Below are 20,787 nucleotides of genomic sequence, written 5' to 3'. Positions count from 1 at the left end.
TAAATAACAGAGGTTAAAAGCAAACAGGGAAAAGCTTGATTGTGCACTTGCTCATGTATGTATAGGCATGCAGTCTTGTTTCCAGGCAGGCATGCTGAAATTCCTACCACCTGGTGTGGATGTGTGGGCTCTGTAGATCCTATGCCCCTTAGACTCTGCCAGCACCAGCAAAAGCCAAAGCTGAGCAGCAGCATGGGAACTGTCATTTTGTCACTGGAAAGGTGCTGATGCAGCATGCAGGTGCTTAGAGAGCTGAAAGTTGTTGTGGTCAAAGCATGGTACAGGGTTGGCCTTATCAATAAGTTGTATGGTGGGAATAAGAGCCAAGCAGGAGGGAATTAGGTCAAAAAGATGCTTTTTTTCAGAACTGACACTTTCTCAGCAGGCATCACTTCTTAGCTTTCTTCCACCAACCTCTCCCTTTCTGTCTTTGGATAATTGCATTTCATTTCTTAGAATGAAAGCCTGAAATAGTCTTTATTTATTTTAATGTTGCCACCGTTATCATCAGACCAAGCAAATGATGGCAAAAAGCAGAAGCAGTCACCAAGGCCCTTTTATCTCAGCACTAGTCTCTGCTAACTACAGATCACAGAACGGGAGTTAAATTTAATGCAGCTGAGAGGAAAGAGTGGAAGGGAATCGGCGAATGTATGTGTTAGTGAAATATAATGGTAGAAAAAGTCTCTAAAAAGATGCCTTCCAAGCTTTTATAAGTGCAATTGTGAATATATTTCAGTTTTATCTTTCCCTGTTAAAAAGTGCAAGAAAATAAACCGAGATGTCAACCTAAATAACAGCTAGCATTGTTGCACAGGGAAAATACTGTAATTAGGATATCAGATCTCTAAAATGTCTTAGCCAAGTTCTGCTGATCTGGATGAAATGGCTTGTTTCTCTCTATAATAAAGAGTATATTTAACTTGACCATTTATGAATAGCTAATATGTTTTTCTAATATGACTGCTTTTTAGACATCACATTTGCAGATGATTCATCCACTTTTTTTATTGTTATTATTATTATTACTACTAGTCCTTTAAAAGTAATTAACACAGATAAATCAAATAGACTATATAATATAATGAATTCACAAGCAGATGAAGTAATTGTTTCAGAAGTTGTTATAGCAAATTGAGGTGTGTTTTTGCAGATGGAAAAAGCAAAATTTTTATGACAGCTGGCTGTATACAATTATAGCTGGTGTGCATCTGTAAACCTGTTACCTACATTTGTAAGCAGAATCTATGCATTTTTCTCTCTCCCTGTTAAAGAGTTATTAAAGTAAACAGAAATTGCCATTTAAAAAAAAAAGTTAAAATGAAACAAGCATAGAGGACTATGAGTCGTCACTAGGGAACTTTCTGTGGCTTCAACTAAAACTGTGTCCATTGACAGGGGTTTAAAACAAACTGAATAAAATCTTGTCAACTACTTAGAACCATATATATATTTTCTATTTTTATATTACATTATATTTATATATTTTATATATTTTATTTTAATATATTTTAATATAAATATTAAAACATTATATATATAATTTTATATTATATATTATATAATATATTTTATATTATATATTTTTTATATATATATAAGAATTCTGACTCTACAAGGGCCAGGAAGCTTCCTCGTTATTACAGCTATATTTGCTTATGCGCAAATATCTTTACTGAAGGTGTTAAATTGCCAGCAAATAATGGTACAGTGAATACTGTGCTAAATATCTGACAAAAACAAATGAAATATAACAAAATCCTTAAGTATTATTGATTAAGCAGAGTACATAAATTCGGATCACCAAAATTGTGGGCCAAATTTTATAGGGCTTAATGGCATGAGAAATATACCCAATTAAGAATACCCCATCTGTGGACATGTTCAGGGTCAGACTGGATGGGGTCTTGAGCCACCTGATCTGATGGAAGATGTTCCTGATGATGACACAGGATTGGACTAGATGGATTTTTGGACTCAGTGATCTCTAGAGGTCCTTTCCAGCCAATACAATTCTGTCTTTAAATGTCCTTTTCCATGCAATCCATTCTGTAATTCACCCTATGATTAAAATGCCTGTCAGCTGCAAGCAACTCACTAGCACCAAAGACCTAGTTATTTCCAAAGTAGTATATTCCCAAGAATGTCATGTAGCTGTTTCTTTGTAATCAGATAAACTTATTCTCCTCCTTGACCCTGGAAGCAAGGTCATAGGAAGCAGGACATATTGTCCATTCAGGGTGTTGAGTTCACCACTGCTGACTTGAATGACAACTGAATTGGAGTATTCCAGACTGCCATCTGTGGGTCTTGACACTTGCAAAGAACAACCCATGTCTGACTTCAGTCAGACTTCTCCCCCTGGAGATGCCAGCAGCTATACGCTGGGGAGGCTGTGCAGGCATATCTAAACTTTTTTTCCCGAGCCCAGCTGTGTCACTGAATGTTATTTGCAGGCCTGTAAAGCAAGCAGAGAGGGATTAAAATTTCACAATGCCTGTGAGGAGCTGCAAGCAGAAACAATTTCTGGTCCTGAACATAAGGCCATGGTAGCATGCAGTGTCCAGGCCTTCCTCAGGCTGTGATCCTATAGACAAGATCTCAACTACCCAACTTTGTTTTCCACTCTATTAACTGCTTCATGAAATGGCACAGCTTGAAGATACCTACTCGGCCATCTTCTGTTCTTTCCCCTCTATCTTCCTATGTCACAATTAGTGATGGCCTTTGAGGTTTGCTGCTAGGCAGCTTTGGAAGAGGCCTGACTTAATGTGTTGCAGAGCAATGTATTGGTCTGGAACAATAGCTGTCAGCCCAGCTGGTGTTGGGATTTTCCATGTGCAACGCTTCCTCCATTTATGAGGAGGGGAAAAAAAAAACAGGGTAACAAAACACCAACTGAAAATTATAACAGCAACTATTTGCCTTTCAGCAGAAATTGAATGGGTAAAATTTGGATGCTACAAAAAACTATAAATAGAGCATCCAGAGCAGAAAAGTACCGGAAGAAAGAGGAAGCCTCTAATAAATTACAGATCTTTAAAGGATCCCAGTAGAGGGAGGAAGAAAGCCAGGGAACAGGAACAACAGGAAAATTTAAAAGAAGCTTATACTGAATATTATAAATTCATGTGAGAAGGGCCTTTCTTCTCTCGGTGTGGGAAGATGCAAAAGTTTTGGTATATCATCCTTGTGCAGGGAAAAGGCTGAGGCTCAAATAGTCCACAACTGCTTTTTTGTATTGTGATTAACAAGTCATGCTGTTAAAATTGTATTAAATGGGACTCATGCTTTCTTGCTGTCACAGTTTTCAGAGCAATTGCTTCTCATTCAGCTTGCTCATCCACTGAGAACCTGGAACTCAACGAAATGCAAAGAATTATTTAAGTTAATAAAACATCCTTGTTCCAAATACCCACCACTGTGAAATGGGAACAAAGGAGGGACGCCAGATCCCATTCTGTATGGAGAAACCAAGATGAAATAAATTCCAGTGTGATTTTGTTTAGAGTTGTCATGGAAATCCAGCTTCCCTCGGTGTGGTGCCAGGGAAGGCAAACACCTCCCTGCATGCAACCCAGGTGAGTAAAGTGCTTGGGCTGTGACTTGCTGGGGGTGCCCTGCAGAGAGCTGCCCATCAGACCAGCGTGTCCAGGCAGTGCTCTAGGGAAAGGTGCACAGCTTTATCCATGTGCTGTAGGGGAAGCTTTGTGCCCAGTGGTTTTGCTGGTGAACTGCAAGACCGGGAATGGGATCTGAATCTGAATGAGAGTGATAGTGGTAGTGAAGGTGAAATTGTTTTCCAGCCTCCAGCATTGTGCTTCAGAACTCTCATCCTTCCTTTTCTAGTCATATTCCCCTAATAAACATGAAGGAAAAAAAAAAAGGTATGATATAAATTTGCATGCACACAGAGTGAAGGATCATGCGGTTTTTACAGTCAAATTTGAAGATGAATTAGTCTTTGAGATACCGTCTGTTTAAGGATTATGTTGTTAATAACCTAAATTTGACACACACTTTTTTTTCCCCTTCAGTCACTACCCACAAAGCCTCTCTAAAAATTATCTCTTATGAAGCTGTGTCATTAATGGCTTCCTGCAAGGTTTCTTTTGGAAGCTGCAGAAAGGTAAATAAAAATGAATTAATACAGCATTGTGGGTTTTTAGGCAAAATATGCAAATATCATACTGAGAAAACCTTACCAGCATTAAAGTCTTTCAGATCCTATCCTCAGAGGCTCTGCTTGTGGAATCAGAAGCGTTTAGGCAACCTTTAACTTAGTTTATGTGTAATACACATGCATACTCTCTGTCACTCTCTCACTTCCTAATGTCCTCTTGGAACAGTTCCCACTGGTACAGTTCTCTGCTTTGCAGTTCATGAATTTTATTTTCAATCAATAAATGCGCCTATTATCAAAGTTTTGTATTCTCATCATAATCGTCACTTCTCATAAACCATTCCGTTGTGTGGGTCAGCTTCACAAAAAGCACATGCCACTTACCTATATTTTTCTGCATGGGGTTGTACAGTATATGAATGGAATGCGCATGGAAGTGTAATCAGATTTCAATTCCATCTAATACTTACGAATAAGCTTGTTTGTTTTATTTTTATTAAGTTGCTTTGAGACAGTAATCAGGACTTAGGTATTTCTTGGTGTTCTTGCCTGTAATATATTCTTATGGTATGGAGCAGAAATTGCCTTGCAGGCCTCCCCTAAAGTATCCTGTGCCATCAAAGAAAGTGTTATTTCTGGTGTATAACTTTACACCGTTTACCAGGCATTTCAGACAAGTAAAGAAAAGCTTCTCGCATGCTTCTTTCAAGGTTGCAAGTTCCCACTGTGGCAAATTATAAATGTGGAATCTGTCTGAGAGCCAGTGACCTATGATGATGAAACCCTCCTAATTTCTAGTGCGGATTTTTTTTTTTTTTTTTTTTTTTTTTTTTTGGAGATATTATTTTAGGCATTTCTTGAAGAGACAGGCTGTCTTTGTGGTGATTGAGTCTTTGGATATTTTCTGATTTGTGCCTTGTATCTTATCTGTCAGCCCAGAGTATATTAAATACTGCTATCATATGCAGTCATCAAATGATTGTATTACAAGGTTAACAGACAAATAATATTTCAAAATGAAAGCCTTCAAGTTGCCTACTTTTCTGACCTCTGAAAGTGTATAATATTATGTAGAAATGAAGGGGGGGGGGCCCGCAAGTCTATCAATAACAAAGAAAAGGATAGGAGCAAGTAGGGGGCAAGGAAGGAAAGTAAATGTTCTTAGTTAAGTGTGATCCCATAAACACAGTGGAATCCAAGATTACTTTGAACTAATCTTGATAATATCTCAACTGGTTAGTCTCCACAGCTATCACTGCTATGGGACAGTAGACTTGATGCTAATGCTCCTTCTTCTACAGTACACCACCACTACTGCTACAAATACAACTTCTACTGGTAATAGCTGTAGTATCACTACTATGTAGCATCACTACACACATCTATCTAATTAGAGGGGCCTGTTTTTTTAGATCTGTTTTACGTATCTGTTTAGATCTGTTTTACTCTCTCTACAATTACTGCTTCTTCTGGATTCAGCTGAAATAGCAGAAGGAAAGATTTTTAAGGTGAAGCATGAATCTCCCAAAGGAGGAACTTGGGATTTTCCACTTTTCTGTGGGATGTGGACTCCAGGGAGTTACCTTTCCATTTGCAATGAGGGCTCAGGTTCACAATGAGGAAAGAAAGCTTGTGTGTGTGTTCTAACTGAGGGCCTAGGGTGTTATAGCTACTTCATAGAATTTGAAAAAATATCTTGCCTGTATTGTAAGGCTTTATCTTATCTCAGATGTCTGTTTCTCAGGTGTCTGATCCTTCTCTTCCCCTGCTGATGTCTTGACTGCAGAGCTCTGTGATTCCTGCAGGTACAATTTACCTGCTACAGGAAACAGAGTTAACATAACAATGAGAAGATACTTTCTGTTCCTTACAAAAATCACTATTTGCTTGCAAAAATACAATGGCAAGCATAGGCAGAAGCTTACAGACATGACAGATAATTTTATTGCTGTTCTTATTTAGCAGTTTTTGTTCACTTTTTATTATTCCTGATTTGTTTGTCTAGTCCTTAACTCCACAGATAACTTGCACGTGTGTGGAGCAGATTCCTTACTAGTATCAGTAAGGTCACTGTTTCATGAGGTCTTGTAGCCAGAAGGACTGTTACTGTCATCTAATCTATCACCCATGCTTCATTCTGAAAAATAATTTCTGCCTGAAGGGTATGGAGTGTAACTCACTAATTGATGGAACTTTCTGTAGCATATGTCTAGCCAATAGCTGGTCTTTTAAGGATGTTTGATACTTAAGATTATACGTATGACTTTGTGTTATGCACTTGATACTAAGCCGTATTTCTTTGCCTGTGGGACTGTATGTAGAAGTAATGTATCATTATGCCAATGACAATATTCTAGCTGTGAGTACTAGTGATGTGATAATTCTGTCATCTTGAGCTCTGCTTTGATCATCATTTTTTTTTCTTTTCTGCTTTTCTTATTTGCCTGAGAAGTACACAATAGTTTAACTTCCTCTTCAAAACTTCTCATTCATCTTCAGGAGGGTGAACAATCTTTTCTGAACAGAGAAGACATGTTCCAACTATTTCTTTATACCCTTCTAACCCTTATCTTTTAGTTATGCTTCTCTGCATTGACCTACTGTTTCTGCACATTATTTTTCTGAGCATGTCTGTACTGGCTGTTACAGGGTCAAGGCCTTGAAAGCAAGCCAGACTGATTTGGGGGCCTCTTTCCTTTGTTTCAGTGGATGTTTGCCAGAAACTCTATGTCCTGCAGCAGCACTGACTGGGCTGAACTCTCCCACAGCAGTATCTCTCCACTGTACACTGACTGCTGCATTTCTGATTTGAAGACACAAGGGAGCCAAGTACATACATATAATAGCAATGATCCTCCACAGGGTGTAGATAAGAGGGCTCCCTCCACAGCACCTGGGGAGTGCTGTGAGGCAGGAGGCCAAAGGTTAGGTTCCCAAGGGATGGCTTTGACCCATCTGGATCTCACCATGCTTGATGTATGTATATTGTCAAACAAGCTCAAGACAGACTGTTGGGATTTTTTTTTTTTTTTTTCTCCCCCTACTCAAGCTAAAGAGGCAGCAATTATGCTTACAGCATTGAGGGAGATATTTCCAGTCACAGACGCAGAAAGGCCAGTAAATTATTCCTGAGTTATACTTCAAATACTTCCAGAATTAACTGCCAAGAATCTTTTCGCATAGTGCTTATGCAGGCTGTTTCCCTACCCCAGCCAGCCAAGAAGGGGATGTGGGGCACAACTTGCCCAGCTGCACCTTGTGCTTTCTCAGCCCACCTCTCATATTGTATATCTCCATGCAAAGAGTTGTTCCCTGGTGTTGTTCAGCAGCATCATGTAGGAGGAGCAGGCACATCCTTCAAGAGAAGCAATATCCCAAATGTCTCAATGGCAGTCTGATCATTCCCTAAGGAACCAGGACTGAATAGAATAGCTGTTCCTCCCTTTCTTTCTTCCTCTATACCTTCCTTTACCTAATTCTCACTCTTCTTTACAGAATAGTGGAAGAAAACTGATGCATTTGATGCAGTACCTGTGTTCTCTAGTGCCTTGGTTGAAGTGCAGAAGTCTTCGTGTCCTTCTGCTGTGCCTGTGCAAGAAGTATATGCTCATGTAGCCTTTTGACACGTAAGGTAGGTTATGCAGGTATAGCACTTCTCAGAAGCTGTGGGACAATACCCTTCTCCCCTGTGAAAGTCATGATGTGCAGGCACTTTTGTCTGTGAAGCTCTTAAATTAGAAATTTCCTGAAAGAACCCATACCTCTCTTCCTTTCTTATTGTATTAGACTTGTTGTTGATCAGTGGAAAGGAATATGCTCAATATTAAGCACTGCTGAAAAGACAGAGGGAGTTTCATGAGGGAGTTGAACTACTTCTGGTCATGGCTTTTACACATGTAGAAGAGTATTCAAGAAAATATGAGGTTTTCTTTTAATGTCTTTTGGTTCTGGCTCCATCATAGATGAACAAAAGCAGAACTCAGTTCATTCTCTCTTTATCCTCAATGATCCTCTGTGACAGAAACATGCTAGACTAATGTAAATGCTTTCCCCCCCCCCTTCTCTGGTGGAGTTCTGGTTGCTTCCCCAGGCAGAAATTTGATCGCTAAGAAGTTATCGGCAAACCATCAGACCTGTACCATCAGACCCTTTAGTCTATCAGTGATTGCTATGTCTCATCTCCACATGAAGCATCTTTAGGTTGCACTTTATAGCAGGTCCCCTTTGAGTGTGTGTCCTGATTATATACCAACCTTATATAGTTTGGTTAGAGATAGTCGTCATGGATTTACAAAAGGGAGGTCGTGCTTAACAATCTTGATTCATTTCTCTGAGGAAGTGACAATGAGAGTGGACAGGGGTGAAGAAGGAGACATAATTTACTTGGACTTGAAAAGGCTCTCAATACAGTGCCACATAACAGATTCATTTATAAGGTTAGCAAGTATGGGACTGATGGTACAATACTTGATTGGATATAAAATTGGCTTGATAACAAGGGCCAGGGAGTGGCAGTAATGGTTATAGATCACACTAGGGAAGTGCTATGTAATGAGGGGTTTGTGCTTGAAGACATAGTGAAACTAACAAAGGATGGGCAAAACCAAAAGCAATTGTATTGGAGGGAAAAAGAGAAAAAATGATGCCATCCAGGTAACCTAAAAGCATGAGGTTGTAGCTTCATGGGAAGCAAACAGTCACATCAGTGTGTAGCTGGAAATTTTGAGTAGCATTCTGTTAAGAAAATTATCTAAGAACTGAAAGGGGGAGAAGCCAGGCCTACTGGCTGCAGGCCCTGCAGCAGAGGCAAAAGCAGAGAGAGTGAGCAGGGATCTTTCCCTATAGGTAGGAAAGAGAACGAAAGTGAGTTTGCTCATGGTGCCAATGAGCAATAAGTGTATTTTCAGAAACTGATCTTACTGTATGAAGTCCTTGGACCTTTGCTATGGGAACATATCACAGAATCTAGGGTGTATTTTTCATCTCCAAGTATATCTTTGGAGAATCCTATTTCTTTCAATTTTCTTTAATCTAAGGAGACTTGACTTCCTGCATTGAAATTAGCCTTTGTCACTGTCTTGCAAGATGCTATCTTACGTGCTGTAATAAAGCAGAGAACTGGCTAGAAGAAAGAAATTAAATATTAACCGAAGCACAGAAGAGTCAACAGAGTGCTAAGAGACCTCAGAGATTCACAGTGTTGAACAGAAATTTGTTTCAGTGAATACTCATCTCTTTACGAAGTATCATCTTGGATGATACTCTAAGGGGTTTGCCATTGAGGTTTGCACTGCTGGTAGTTCAAGAAAATAGAAGCTTTAATGTCCACCAGAGTTTCCGCTCCAGAATCCTTTCCTTTTTTTATTGAAGACCTATTTCCATAAAGCAAGTGCAAGAAAGCAATGACTTTCAACTTCACCTGTGCTTCTCACTTCTTTTTAGACAGGAACCTCTGGAAGGATCAGACCATGCAGTTCAGGAAGACTTGGAAACACTTTTTAATTAAACAAAAAAGAGCTGCCCTGTTAGCATGTGCGTGGTGTGGTACAGGATTAGAAAGAAAACCTGATGCATTGTACCAATTAGTCAGACTGATTTATCTATTGTTTGTGCTATAAGCTGTGCATAGTTATTTGCTTATGAGTACTGGCTCAAAGCCTTGGTCCTTCTCGCAAAGCCATTAAAGTCATTAGTTGAGGTCTTATTGATTTGAACAAGACCAAGGCTTGACTCATTGTGTCTATCCAGAGGACACCAATAAACTTTTAAATCAGTCAAGGCTGTAGACTCATTCTGCTGGGGTCATACGGTTAATACATCCTGTTCCTGTCATTTCCGCTATAAATCTGTGAATGCTTTTAAAACAAGAGGAAAACTTGATTCCCTTCCTTTTGCGAGAAAATATTATGTTCCCTTTTATTACAACGAAGATGGGGGTCCTTTTCCTGAGGAGAGCTTGTAATGGGAAAGGTAATATCAATACATTCCATTGTTTCTGGAGTCAGTGAAAAGTAATTAGAGATAAAGAAATGAGTCACAGGTCTCCTAACTGCAATGCAAAGTTTCTCCCACTGATTTCCCATAAGCCTTTGCTGGGCACTGATGTCTATTAAAAAAATCCTTTATTTTTAGCATTTCATCTAGGTTGCACAATCTCCTCAAGATGGAAAAGATTTTAACTTCCTATCAGTGTAATCAAACTCACGATTATTGACTTCATTTGTGTGACTTTGCCATTGTGTGACTGGGTCATTAATTTTTTTACTTCCACTCTCTCCCTGTTAAATTTAGTAGTCCAAACAAAACTGTGGTGGAGAATACCAATCCTAATTTTGTTCATTTAAAAGCAGAACTCTGCAATCTGTTCTTATCTCACATTTTGTTGCTTTCAGGAAGATCTCAATGGATCTAGTGAAGCAAAGAGTTGTATGGGAATGAAGATGGATCATGAAAAATGGGTCTTGAGAGCAATTTGGTTATTTCAAAGCTGGCAAAGGAATCAGTGGGGTCTTATTTAAGTCAGTAAATATAGCTGGCCATACACTTTGTAAATGCTACTTGGGCTGAGGGGGAGGTTAACAGCTTCCACTGGTCACCTTTCTGATAAACAGATGATATGAGAGAAGAAGAAAGGATCTTTCTTATGCATATGTATTTAGATGTATTACTGTGTCCAGTTTGAAAGCCCAGCTGGCTTTCCGAGTTAGTGGATCGTGTCTCTGTGTGCATGCACGTGCATGTTTTATAAATGGTTTGATCTTACCTGAGAATCTGTGGCTCTGGTTACATTCCATTTGTTCATACTTCTGTAGGCTCCATAGTGAGCTTGCTGGACAGTTCATTAAGTTAGCTGACAGTGCACATACAGCCTTTCCACCCACCTCCCCCAGCCCTAAAATAAAAAATAAAGAAATTAAAATGGCAAGAAGGAAAAATACTATGCAAATAGCTCAGATGCGTAGACACATTTAAGCTAATGCAGTTTTGAGCATCATAACAAAAAAATGTTTTTTCAGGAGTATTGCAGTTACTCCAGTGACATGACCACCTTGCAGCAGTGCCAGTGCAGGCTGTCAGAACTGGCTATCTCAGTAAGGCTGACAAAACTTCCATCACTAACTTTTTAGAGTCGGAGTGCTTCTAAAGAGCCCTTTTTTTTCTTTTCTTTTTCCTTGCAACAGTTAAGGTAGCTTCTAGGTACTTGGGCATCTCGCTTTGCAAAGGAAGTGGTTCATAAATAGCAGTTCGTGTGATCAGTTGCTTTTGAAAATGTTCTTTTGGTGTTATGACTCAGTTCGTCCAACTTCCAGCATGTTATTTCTTCAAATATTATTAAAAACAAACCAACCAACTACTAGGTCAACCACAAAGATACCTTTTCAAAGGGTTCAACCCTTTCAAATAGTTTATTCTGTTTCTTAAAGTTGCTGCAAACCTGTTCCCTGGAGTTATATCAATGTAAGAGCACTACTAGAAGAATGAAATCACTGAACAGTCATTCTGTTACTTTCTTTAACATGAAAACCTTCTTGTTCAACTAGGAATCCTCAAGCAGTGCATTCATGTAGACCATCAACTCTGCTCTCATACAATGTGTGGTCAGCACAACTGAGTTTTAAAAAGCCTTTGTAACAGCTCAGAAAAACCCCTCAAGCCCCCCTTTGGGATTAGTAGCTTTAGTTAATGTTGGTTAACACTTATTTGGAACAGGCATGTTATTCTTTCCTTAACCTTTATTCTCATCGTTCTTCCAATCTCCTTTTAAATTCCATTTTCCCCTCTGTTAGCATCTGTACCCTTAGCTACCTCACAAACAAGCTGCATTGCCAGCTGGCATGCAAGAACAGAACTGAAAGCAGCACTGCTAACCCCTGCTCCTCTCCACTCCCTGCAAAGTTGGAGGCATATCAAGCTTGACGCTGAGATCTCGGAAAGTGGAATTCTGAGCTTCCTGGGAACTCAAAGAGCTGGGTTTGAGGCTATTAAGCTATTGGGCTGGCTCACTGAGCTACAGTTGTTCATACATCTCTGTTTTATACATTTTTTTTCAGACCAGATGTTCCTACTTGTGCTGAGTATTTGTTATGCTGTGAAAACCAGAAAACAGTGCAACAGGTTATAGGCAGTTTTAATCAGTTTTGTTAAGGCAACCAAAATCTGGTCCAGAACGAAAAGCCCAATGCTTTTCAAAGTGGTTTAAGAAAAGATTTGGACAAACCAATGTTGCAGTAGGTTTTGGCTATGGGCAGCCATGAAAATATGATTTTATATACCCAAATTTTTTGTTCTTAATGAAAATAGAAATTGAGAACTCTTAAGTAACAAAATAAAATACAGAATCTGGAAAAACTTTGTTCATCCAGTCCCGTGCATTGCTGCTCACTCTTTTGATCCACACACAGTGGTTGAACCTAAAGTATATTTAACTTTCCCCCAACCTGCCCAGCCCTGAGTTTTGTTCTGAATTTGTTGTGTCTTTTTTTCTACATTGGTAAATGTTTCTGTCTTCAGTTTGTAAGGTAGAAAGCCTAGCCACAGGACATCAACAACTTCCATGTTGCCTGTTTGGGAAAAGAAAATACGCATTTAAAAGAATCAGCAGTTTAGAGAGAGAGGATATAATGTGATTGAAGATTTTCACTGTAACACTGTAGAGTACAAAAAAAATATATATATATAAAGTGCATTTTAAATGATTAATGTACAAAAGCTGACCTCTTCCAGTGTGCATTAATCAAGAAAAAATGCACAGTGTCAATAGTGGTTAATGTTGCAGGTCCATTATTTAGCTTTGATAATGTGCATAAAAATGCTCAATATGACAATGAGTTGGGGTAGCTGAGAATTTAGGATGGTGGCAAGTTTGTTGTAGTATTTGGATTAGCATTCTTAACCTACATCTTGACAGCTTCTTTTCTTCAGTTTGGAAGAGTTATCAAAATCTAGCTGTATCCTCTTTCATTTTTAGCTATATATATATAATATATATATATATATATAATTTTTTTTTTTTTTTAAACAAAACAATTTAAAAATACCTGCTTAAACAAATACTACCAGCATTCATTAGTCAGGATGGTTATATGTGAAAGAAATGATGCCAGATAGTAACAAATCCAAGAGAAGTTTATTATGAAAATGGCACCTGCGGGATGAAAAAAAATTAAGTTACATAAAGACAACCATGTATGACATGTATGAGAATCTACAAAAGTATAAAAAGAACCCTGTTGTAAATGAAGTATGTACATTTCTGATTTGCAGCATTATCAATGATCAATGAAAAAAATGTTTCAAATAAGCCAGGCACTCGAGAAGTTAGATTCGGTTAGCTTAACACAAAATAAATGTACCATAGCTGTCACTTTTTAAGGTTTTAATTTTTTTTATATTGTAGAGTTGGTAACACTGCTAAGATTTATACGAACAGAATCCCTTTCCCCGTTATTCAGCTACTTGGCACCAGTCTCCTCATAAAAGATTTCATATATTTGTACAAGAAATAGTTAAAAACACAGACACAGTCTTCACAGGTAATGAAGTTTTTTTTCATTTTGTAATTTTAAACACTATGGATTTAGACAGCAGCTGTGATTATCTGTTAGTTTAAATCACCAGAAATCATTTTGACACAACACAGAAACATTTATAAAAAACAAAACAGAACAAAACAAAAAACCAACAGCTGTCTAGCTGTTCTTTGTAGCTGATAGGTGCACTCCTTTGATTGTTCAATAGCTAAAGCAGAGCATCCAAAATTAAACTCTGAATTTCCCAATCAGCTTTCTTGCCTTTTTTAGTCCTACTTAAATCCTTCAAATTTAACCTTTAAAAGCTCATTAATTAAATTTGTGACATCCAATTCCCTTTCATTATTGTTCCACAGCGGCTTGAACCGACATCTCAAATTCAAAGCTATTGGAGGAATTGACTCAACACAGTGAGTGATCAAAAATTCAAAGGACAGCTGAGTTAATATATTAGCATTGCACACATAAGCAAATATATAGGAAAGTTCTAAGCTGTTTCCTTTTTAAATGACATTGGTTGATCTTTGAAAGGATTTCCTACCTCACTGGTGATTGCTGTATGTATTGCTCCCTCAGCCTACCTGGGAGAAAACCAAAGAAATGCACCCTCTGCTTACGGTTAGAGCACAAGGGACTCTGGGAATGTTAACTAACAACTGAGGCTATATGGCATCAATTTGCTTAATAAATCTGAGCATTACTCTGTAGTGCATTGTGTGGTACACTGGAAGAGTAAGTCACACCCAGAACTCCTCTGTGGGAAAAATGGCTCCATTAACCTTGAGCTAGTTAAGAGTCTTTTCTCTGAGAGTGAAGAAGAGAGAACGAGAGAGGAAGAGAAAGAGACGGGAAGCGTGGAGAGGAGGGGAGGGGTGGGGGAGAGAGAGGTTGGAGAATACACAACAGCAAAGCAACTGCAGAAATTAAAAGGTATACAGACAGTGGAAGCAGCATAAGGTGACATTACAGAGGAAGGCCACCACACAAAAACCACTAACCCCCAAGAATCACTGGTTCACTAGGACTGCAGGAATGGGACTTTACCACTCCAGACTAGAGATAAAGCACAGAGAAGACAAAGGACAAAACAACTACATTAGCTTAGTATATACTGCATATAGTAACACACATTGAAACTGCAATGGGACTGACAGCCAAGGACACTTACACATTGTACACATTACAGTTCTCACATCTGTTATTAGATGCCTTAACAAACAGCTGCCAAAGATGGAGTGGAAGAAGAATTTATATTTGACAGTCATTTGCAGTGTTTGACACTACACTGTGATTTCTGGCAATGAAGACAAAATAGGAGATTTCTTCTCTTTTACTTAATGTGCAGTTTTCAGTTGTAGTTATCTATTTCAAGCTTATTAACCCATTCTTTAGTTTTATAACATATTGGTTTCAACACTAGAAATAAGGAAAAAGCAACAAAAAATACCCAAATCAAAGAACAAAAAGAAATTTACAACCTTCCCTCTATAATATTAAATGAAAAACAAAACATGTTAAATAGTTCTTCTGGTTTTTTTTTTTTTTTGTGGTTTTTTCTTTTTTTTCTTTTTTTTTTTTACTCTGAAGTGTTATTTGATGTAGAATTAGCCTCAGTTACACTGAGAAAGAAAAGAAAAAAAAAAAAAAAAAACAACAAAAAAACCCAAAAGCAAAACAATATGCACCTAAGAAACTGCTCCTTGCATCAATTAAATTGAGTTTTTTATTTTTAAGCGCTTTTTGAAAAAGGCTTCCTGACCCATTTAAATTTAATGTGAGGCTATGCTTGTTAGTTTGGAGGTAAAAAATTTAAATCCTGCAGCAAATGTTAATGAGGGCTTTTGTCTTAACTAACCAAGGAGACTGCAGCACCCGACTATTGACCAGTACAGAACACATTCTTTTCAAAAAACCCAGCCCACAAGCTGCAAATTGTATGAAGATATTACAGATTAATAAATGATAGCACCATGGTTTTAGAAATTAAGTTAAAGTTTCAGTAATTAACATTTAGTCCAACTTTTCAACATTCTAGTCACAGGCCAGAAATTAACTTTTTAAGAACCCAAATTATCTTATGTGCAAGTAAGAAAATCTTAACCATAAAAAGAGAATTAAACTCTGCATAAAATTCTAAAATACTATCCCCTATTTTAAAGGAATTAGGAACAAAAACCCCTTTTCATTTGACTTAGTCAAACAGGGTACATTGTTTATGCTTGTCTCTTTTAATCTTGATCACATCAAGATCATTTTGAAGTAAAACCAATAGTTGTCACTTTAAAATCTCTTTACCACAACACTGAGTATTCTATGGCAGAGGCATACACATTAAAGGCATCTTAATAAAGATGCAAAGGAAAAAACACACATCTTAGAAGAAGACAAAATGGCAGGCAACTGGTACTTCAACTCTCTGAAGGCAAAAATAAAAAAATATCTTTACATTAAAGAATAAGTCAAGTTAAAGAGAAGGGGAATGAAATGGGGACTGTCATATTGAGAGAATAAACTGACCTGCTCGAATTCAAAGTGCTAGAATTAAAGGTCTAAATTAAAACATAGTCTATGCCTCAGAGCTTAACACTGAACACAGTATGTGGTCATATTTCAATCCTCTTTCCGTTCCAGAGTCTGTGTAGTATGAATGCCATTGCTGTACACAGGAAATGGAAGAGTGGAAAAAAGTCCTTCGGCAGTCGTGAACACATTCCCTGCAGGCATTTGGGTCAGACTGGCCCCACTCACAGCACTTCCAAATGGTCCCGACATATTGAGTCGGTGAACGTGGTGGTAGAGCATTTCCATCGGTGTTTTAGGATCCAGCCCAAAGCTGGGGCTGTTAACATCAACAAAGTTAACAGCGTGGGTATTGGGGAGGAGGTTGCCCTGCATGGCTAAAGTAACTTCAGCTGGAGCATACCGAATAGTGCCAGTGGTGTAGACCCTCTGAGCAGCAGTGCTTGTTGCGGCAAGGGTTCCTGTTACCCTGTGAACCAAAGGAAGCACCACATTGCCTGCTTGCAACCTCTGAAGGGCTTCCAGATCCCCAGTGTACAACAAAGAGTTGGAAGTTGTGGGACCACCTGGGTGTTTATCCCTTGGAGATGCTGAAAGCGGGGGTGACAAAGGGTCAGAGGACACAGGAGCCAAGGCTGAGTTGGATGAGGTGCTGAACTGAGTTTTGCGGCTGGCAGTATTTTCAGTCCCTGGTGGGGTGAGAACAGAGTCTGGAATGGAGACATGTAAACTACTGCTGGCTTGGGGGGAAGGGAAGTGCTCGGAGCTGGGGGGCTTGGTCATACTGTAGGGTGATTCATTCCTTGAGATTTCCCTGTTGGGGGGGTAATTCCAAATACTGCTATCATTATCAAAATTGATAGGTTCTGAGATTTCTGTTTTAATTTTGAGCACTGAGGCACTGTTTGGCGACGAGAGCAGCTGGGGCTGGTCTACCAAAGCTGAGTCAAGTCCGTTTGGGCTTGAGGTGCTTGACAGCCTTCTCCTGGTCATGCTGCCTCCCTTTTGCTTTTTTCTTCTCTTCTTCCTCTTTTGATGTTTGCTAGAAGACTGGGCATTTACTTCCCCTGCACTGTCTGAGTCCTTGGCACTGTCCGAGGTCAGTGATTCACAGTTCTGCAACCGCAAGTCTGACTCACTCTCAACAAAACGCTCCACCTTGATCTGCATAGAACCAAGAGTGCCAAAACTGTCCTCAGGAGCTTTTTGATTCTCGAAGTCCGAATTCTCAAAGCTGTCATCACTGTCCCTGCTGTCCTGGTTGCTGGAGCTGTTCCCATCATCATTACAGTTCATTTCATTATCTGACTGATTTCCTGACTTTTTCCTGTCAGATTCAGGGTCTTCGCTGTTTTCTGACTGGTTTCCTTTCTCGTCTGACTTTGAGTTCTCATTGTCCTCTAAAGCAAAAGGAAAGTGAAACAAATCATTAGCAATGAGAATATAATATTACAGCCCAAATCTAGATTTCTACCTACCAATGAGGCATTCTCTTCTGTAGAGCCATGTTTATTTGCAGTATGGTGTTGGCGGAGTTTTGATCACCATTAATCTCTCTGACCTGGGATTTTCAAGGCACTAAAGGCCTGTGCTATCTGTCTGGCCTGAATTTTTCTTGAGCATATACTAAGGCACCTTGGATGAGGAGCCCTTGATATCTGCTCTGTTGGTAAGAACTGTCTTTACAACTGTGAGCACGAGAGCCCTGTTTCACCTGAAGGAAGAGGAGTCAGTGAACAATCCCATTATGACCATTATGCTCTGATTATTGTTCTTTCACTTATGTGTTCTCCTCAAGTGGGAAGGCATCAAAATGTAGCACTATTAACTAATGAGGATTCTTAGTCATCTCATTTTCCTTCACCTTCACCACTTCGAAGAGACACAGCTACTCTGACTACTGTGGAATTTCTGCCACTCTCCTCCAGTATTGAGAGGAGAAGCAGGTCATATGTGTATAAATCTGAATGAATAAACCAGTTTAAACAATTTTGTTACGTTGCTAGCCTGGCTTTTCATATTCTCTTGAAGGGCAAGGGAAAAAAAACACAGAAAAAAAGATTCAGGCAGCGAATTAAATTCTCGATTGATCCAAATCATCTAAGGGCCATTGAAAGCAGCCCATCTACAGCACTGAGAAGCTGTCACTCTTCTTGCCTGAATTCTTTCAGTTGTATTTTAGATTTTTTTTACCTAATTTGAATACGGATGAGATAAACACTCTAGTCCACTGGACTCATGAGAATGAATACTCTCCATTATCATGCTGTGTTTGAAAGGGTCATGAAAGGCTTCAGGAGACCCCGTCTTTTACAAAACAGCTAGATATCTTTTGTTGGGAAATAAAAGATTTCTTTTTTTTCCACTCATCAGGGCCAAGTACTGCCCCTTTCAGTACATTTGTGTTTGAGAGGGGAAGGGGCAGTTTTCTTTTACAGAATGGTTACTCCTGAAGCCATGTTAATACCAAACAGAGCTGGAAACTCTGGAGCAGGTAGGCCTGATGGGGAAGCTGCCTGAGGATTCAGGGCAATACACTTTGTATTAATTTCAAGTAAGTTGCTTGGAGAGACTTCTGCTTGAGTCATTAACAACAGAGAGACCTCTCATTTTGAAAAACAAAACCCACAGAAACAAATGAAGAGCCACAACACTCCAAACTGCAGCCATCTGGGTCTGAGTTTCACTTATAATTTTTAAAGATGTTGTCTTCTAGACCTGATTTCTAGTTGGACAAGTGTGGGTTTATGGTGAAGGATTCTAAAACTGCACAAAATTTGTCTGGGATTCTATCAGAGCTTGAACTGAACTTGTTGGTTGCATCCAATACAGTGCTCTGATTTCAGATCCCTTGCAATTTCTGTTTAACTATTTTGCAAGAAACAACCCTCTCTTTTGCTGTCTAGTAAGGCTTGTAGACATCTTCTAGGATGTACGCATCTCTGCACCATTAAAGAATACCCTCTTGGTCTGAGTCAGCCTTAGGAGTTATGACCATATGTGTATATCTTACCTGGAGAAACTTAGAGTGCTCATGAGAAATGCAAACTTTTCTTCACATGTGTGCTCTTTGGCTATTTAGAAACAAGACAGTATAAAGGAAGCACACACAGTAGTGCTTTTTTCCAATTTTGGTTCTTCTTTTCTTTTTTAAATGTTATCATATATATGTGCTGCAGTCAAGTAACCTCAGCTTGGGCCATGGACAAACATTTTCCTTTAAAAGCTAGTTAATCTGTACCTGGGCATGTATAATCACAGTGAATCATCTGTGCATGGACCATCTGTAAAACTAATTTATATATTAAGTTTGATAATTACATTTAGCTTTTAAAACATAGCTGAATCCTAGACTTTAAGAGCTTAGAAAAAAGTGCTTGAACCTATACCTTCCAATAAATCGTAATTATTTTAACCCAAGAAGACCCTAAAACCTTGCAGTCTTCGTTGTTCCCCAGTGAGACTAATAATCATAAAAAAAGCATTTCTATAAGAAAAAAGGTCATGGAGACTGATGGTGGATATTTATGTTCAGAAAGTTTGACTGCTTTTGAAATATAAAAACTATAATTATATTCAACAGTTACAATTCCATGGTCTTTCATAAGGCAAACACCTCTTTATGAAGCTTAGCTGGAGACCCAAATATTTTGTTCAGTGCAGTGTAGGCAAGGATGTAGCCACAGAATTAATAGAAACTTTGAGGAAATTGAGATACTGTGAAAATGCTGAGGTTATTAAAATACTGTCTTGGATTTCTTCAACTTAATTCTACAGGATTTTTTGCTGTTGTAACAAAACACTCCTTGAGAAACATTGAGAAGCTGTTGGAAAGGCAACCATGTGGCTCTTATGTCATGGACCTTTTGTGACTATAAAGAAGGATACATCATTTGTGTTACCTGAATTGTCCTTTGAGTCTGATTCAGAGTCAGAGGTCTCTGAGGATTCTGAGGTTTTCTCTGGCAGATGAGGAAGTTGTGCAATATCCATGGGAGTGTCCTTGTACTCTGGGTTACTGAAGAAGAGACAGCATATATAACCATAATTGGATGATTTGTAGTTGCATGTTTTTTCTTCTTTACATATCAGAGAACATAAACAGAAAGAATAGCAGAGCAAACACAGAACCATATGTTTTTGTTTCCTTAGAGCTTTACAGCAGGGATTTTATGAAGGTATGTTAATAGTCTGTCAAATAATTATGTTGATCAGGTATAAAAACTGTTTCATTCTAGTGAAGTTTCAGAGCTAAGAAAGTATTCTTACCAAAGTGGGACACAGTGGTTTGTATGATATCTAACATACTGTGCCATCATTGAACAACAGAATATTTCTATTTCAACTCCATCCATTACTGTGCTTGGAAATACAAGGAGTGTGCTGTAACTTTTCCAGCCTGTTTCTCTTCCACCACCAACATCTATTAGAATTATCTCTGTAAAAATATATCAACCTTCCCAGGGCCATTTTAACAAGTGATTTTTCTCAACAAACAGATCATGCATAAAATTAGTAAGAAGGTGATCAGTTAGGGCTAGAGGAAATGACCACTACTCCAAAGAGCTTGGCCAGGAGATAACTAAAAAGGATATATATATCCTTAAATATATA

General features: G+C 38.6%; 1 protein-coding gene and 1 long non-coding RNA gene across 3 annotated transcripts in view; one reads left to right on the top strand and one right to left on the bottom strand.

Moving 5' to 3' along the window:
• The window catches only part of LOC122177187, a 15,396-nt gene extending 5,172 nt beyond the window's left edge, over positions 1–10,224 (top strand). The window contains exons 2-3 of the long non-coding RNA XR_006177971.1: positions 7,619–7,754; positions 9,566–10,224. This is a non-coding gene — a long non-coding RNA (uncharacterized LOC122177187). The remainder of the gene's footprint in view (positions 1–7,618; positions 7,755–9,565) is intronic.
• A 5,028-nt stretch (positions 10,225–15,252) lies between these two features.
• NPAS3 (neuronal PAS domain protein 3) overlaps positions 15,253–20,787 on the bottom strand; it is a 596,576-nt gene continuing 591,041 nt past the window's right edge. For both annotated transcript variants that reach the window (XM_042871090.1, XM_042871100.1), the window contains 2 exons: positions 20,076–20,191; positions 15,253–17,573 (listed from right to left, as the gene is read on the bottom strand). In XM_042871090.1, coding sequence (XP_042727024.1) covers positions 16,264–17,573; positions 20,076–20,191 — 1,426 coding nt within the window. In that variant the 3' untranslated portion in view covers positions 15,253–16,263. The remainder of the gene's footprint in view (positions 17,574–20,075; positions 20,192–20,787) is intronic.

Source organism: Lagopus leucura, unplaced genomic scaffold (genome assembly GCF_019238085.1).
Source record: "Lagopus leucura isolate 7727_CA_CO unplaced genomic scaffold, USGS_WTPT01 Super-Scaffold_1, whole genome shotgun sequence".
NCBI lineage: Eukaryota > Metazoa > Chordata > Aves > Galliformes > Phasianidae > Lagopus > Lagopus leucura.
This window is presented reverse-complemented; position numbering and strand designations above follow the sequence as displayed.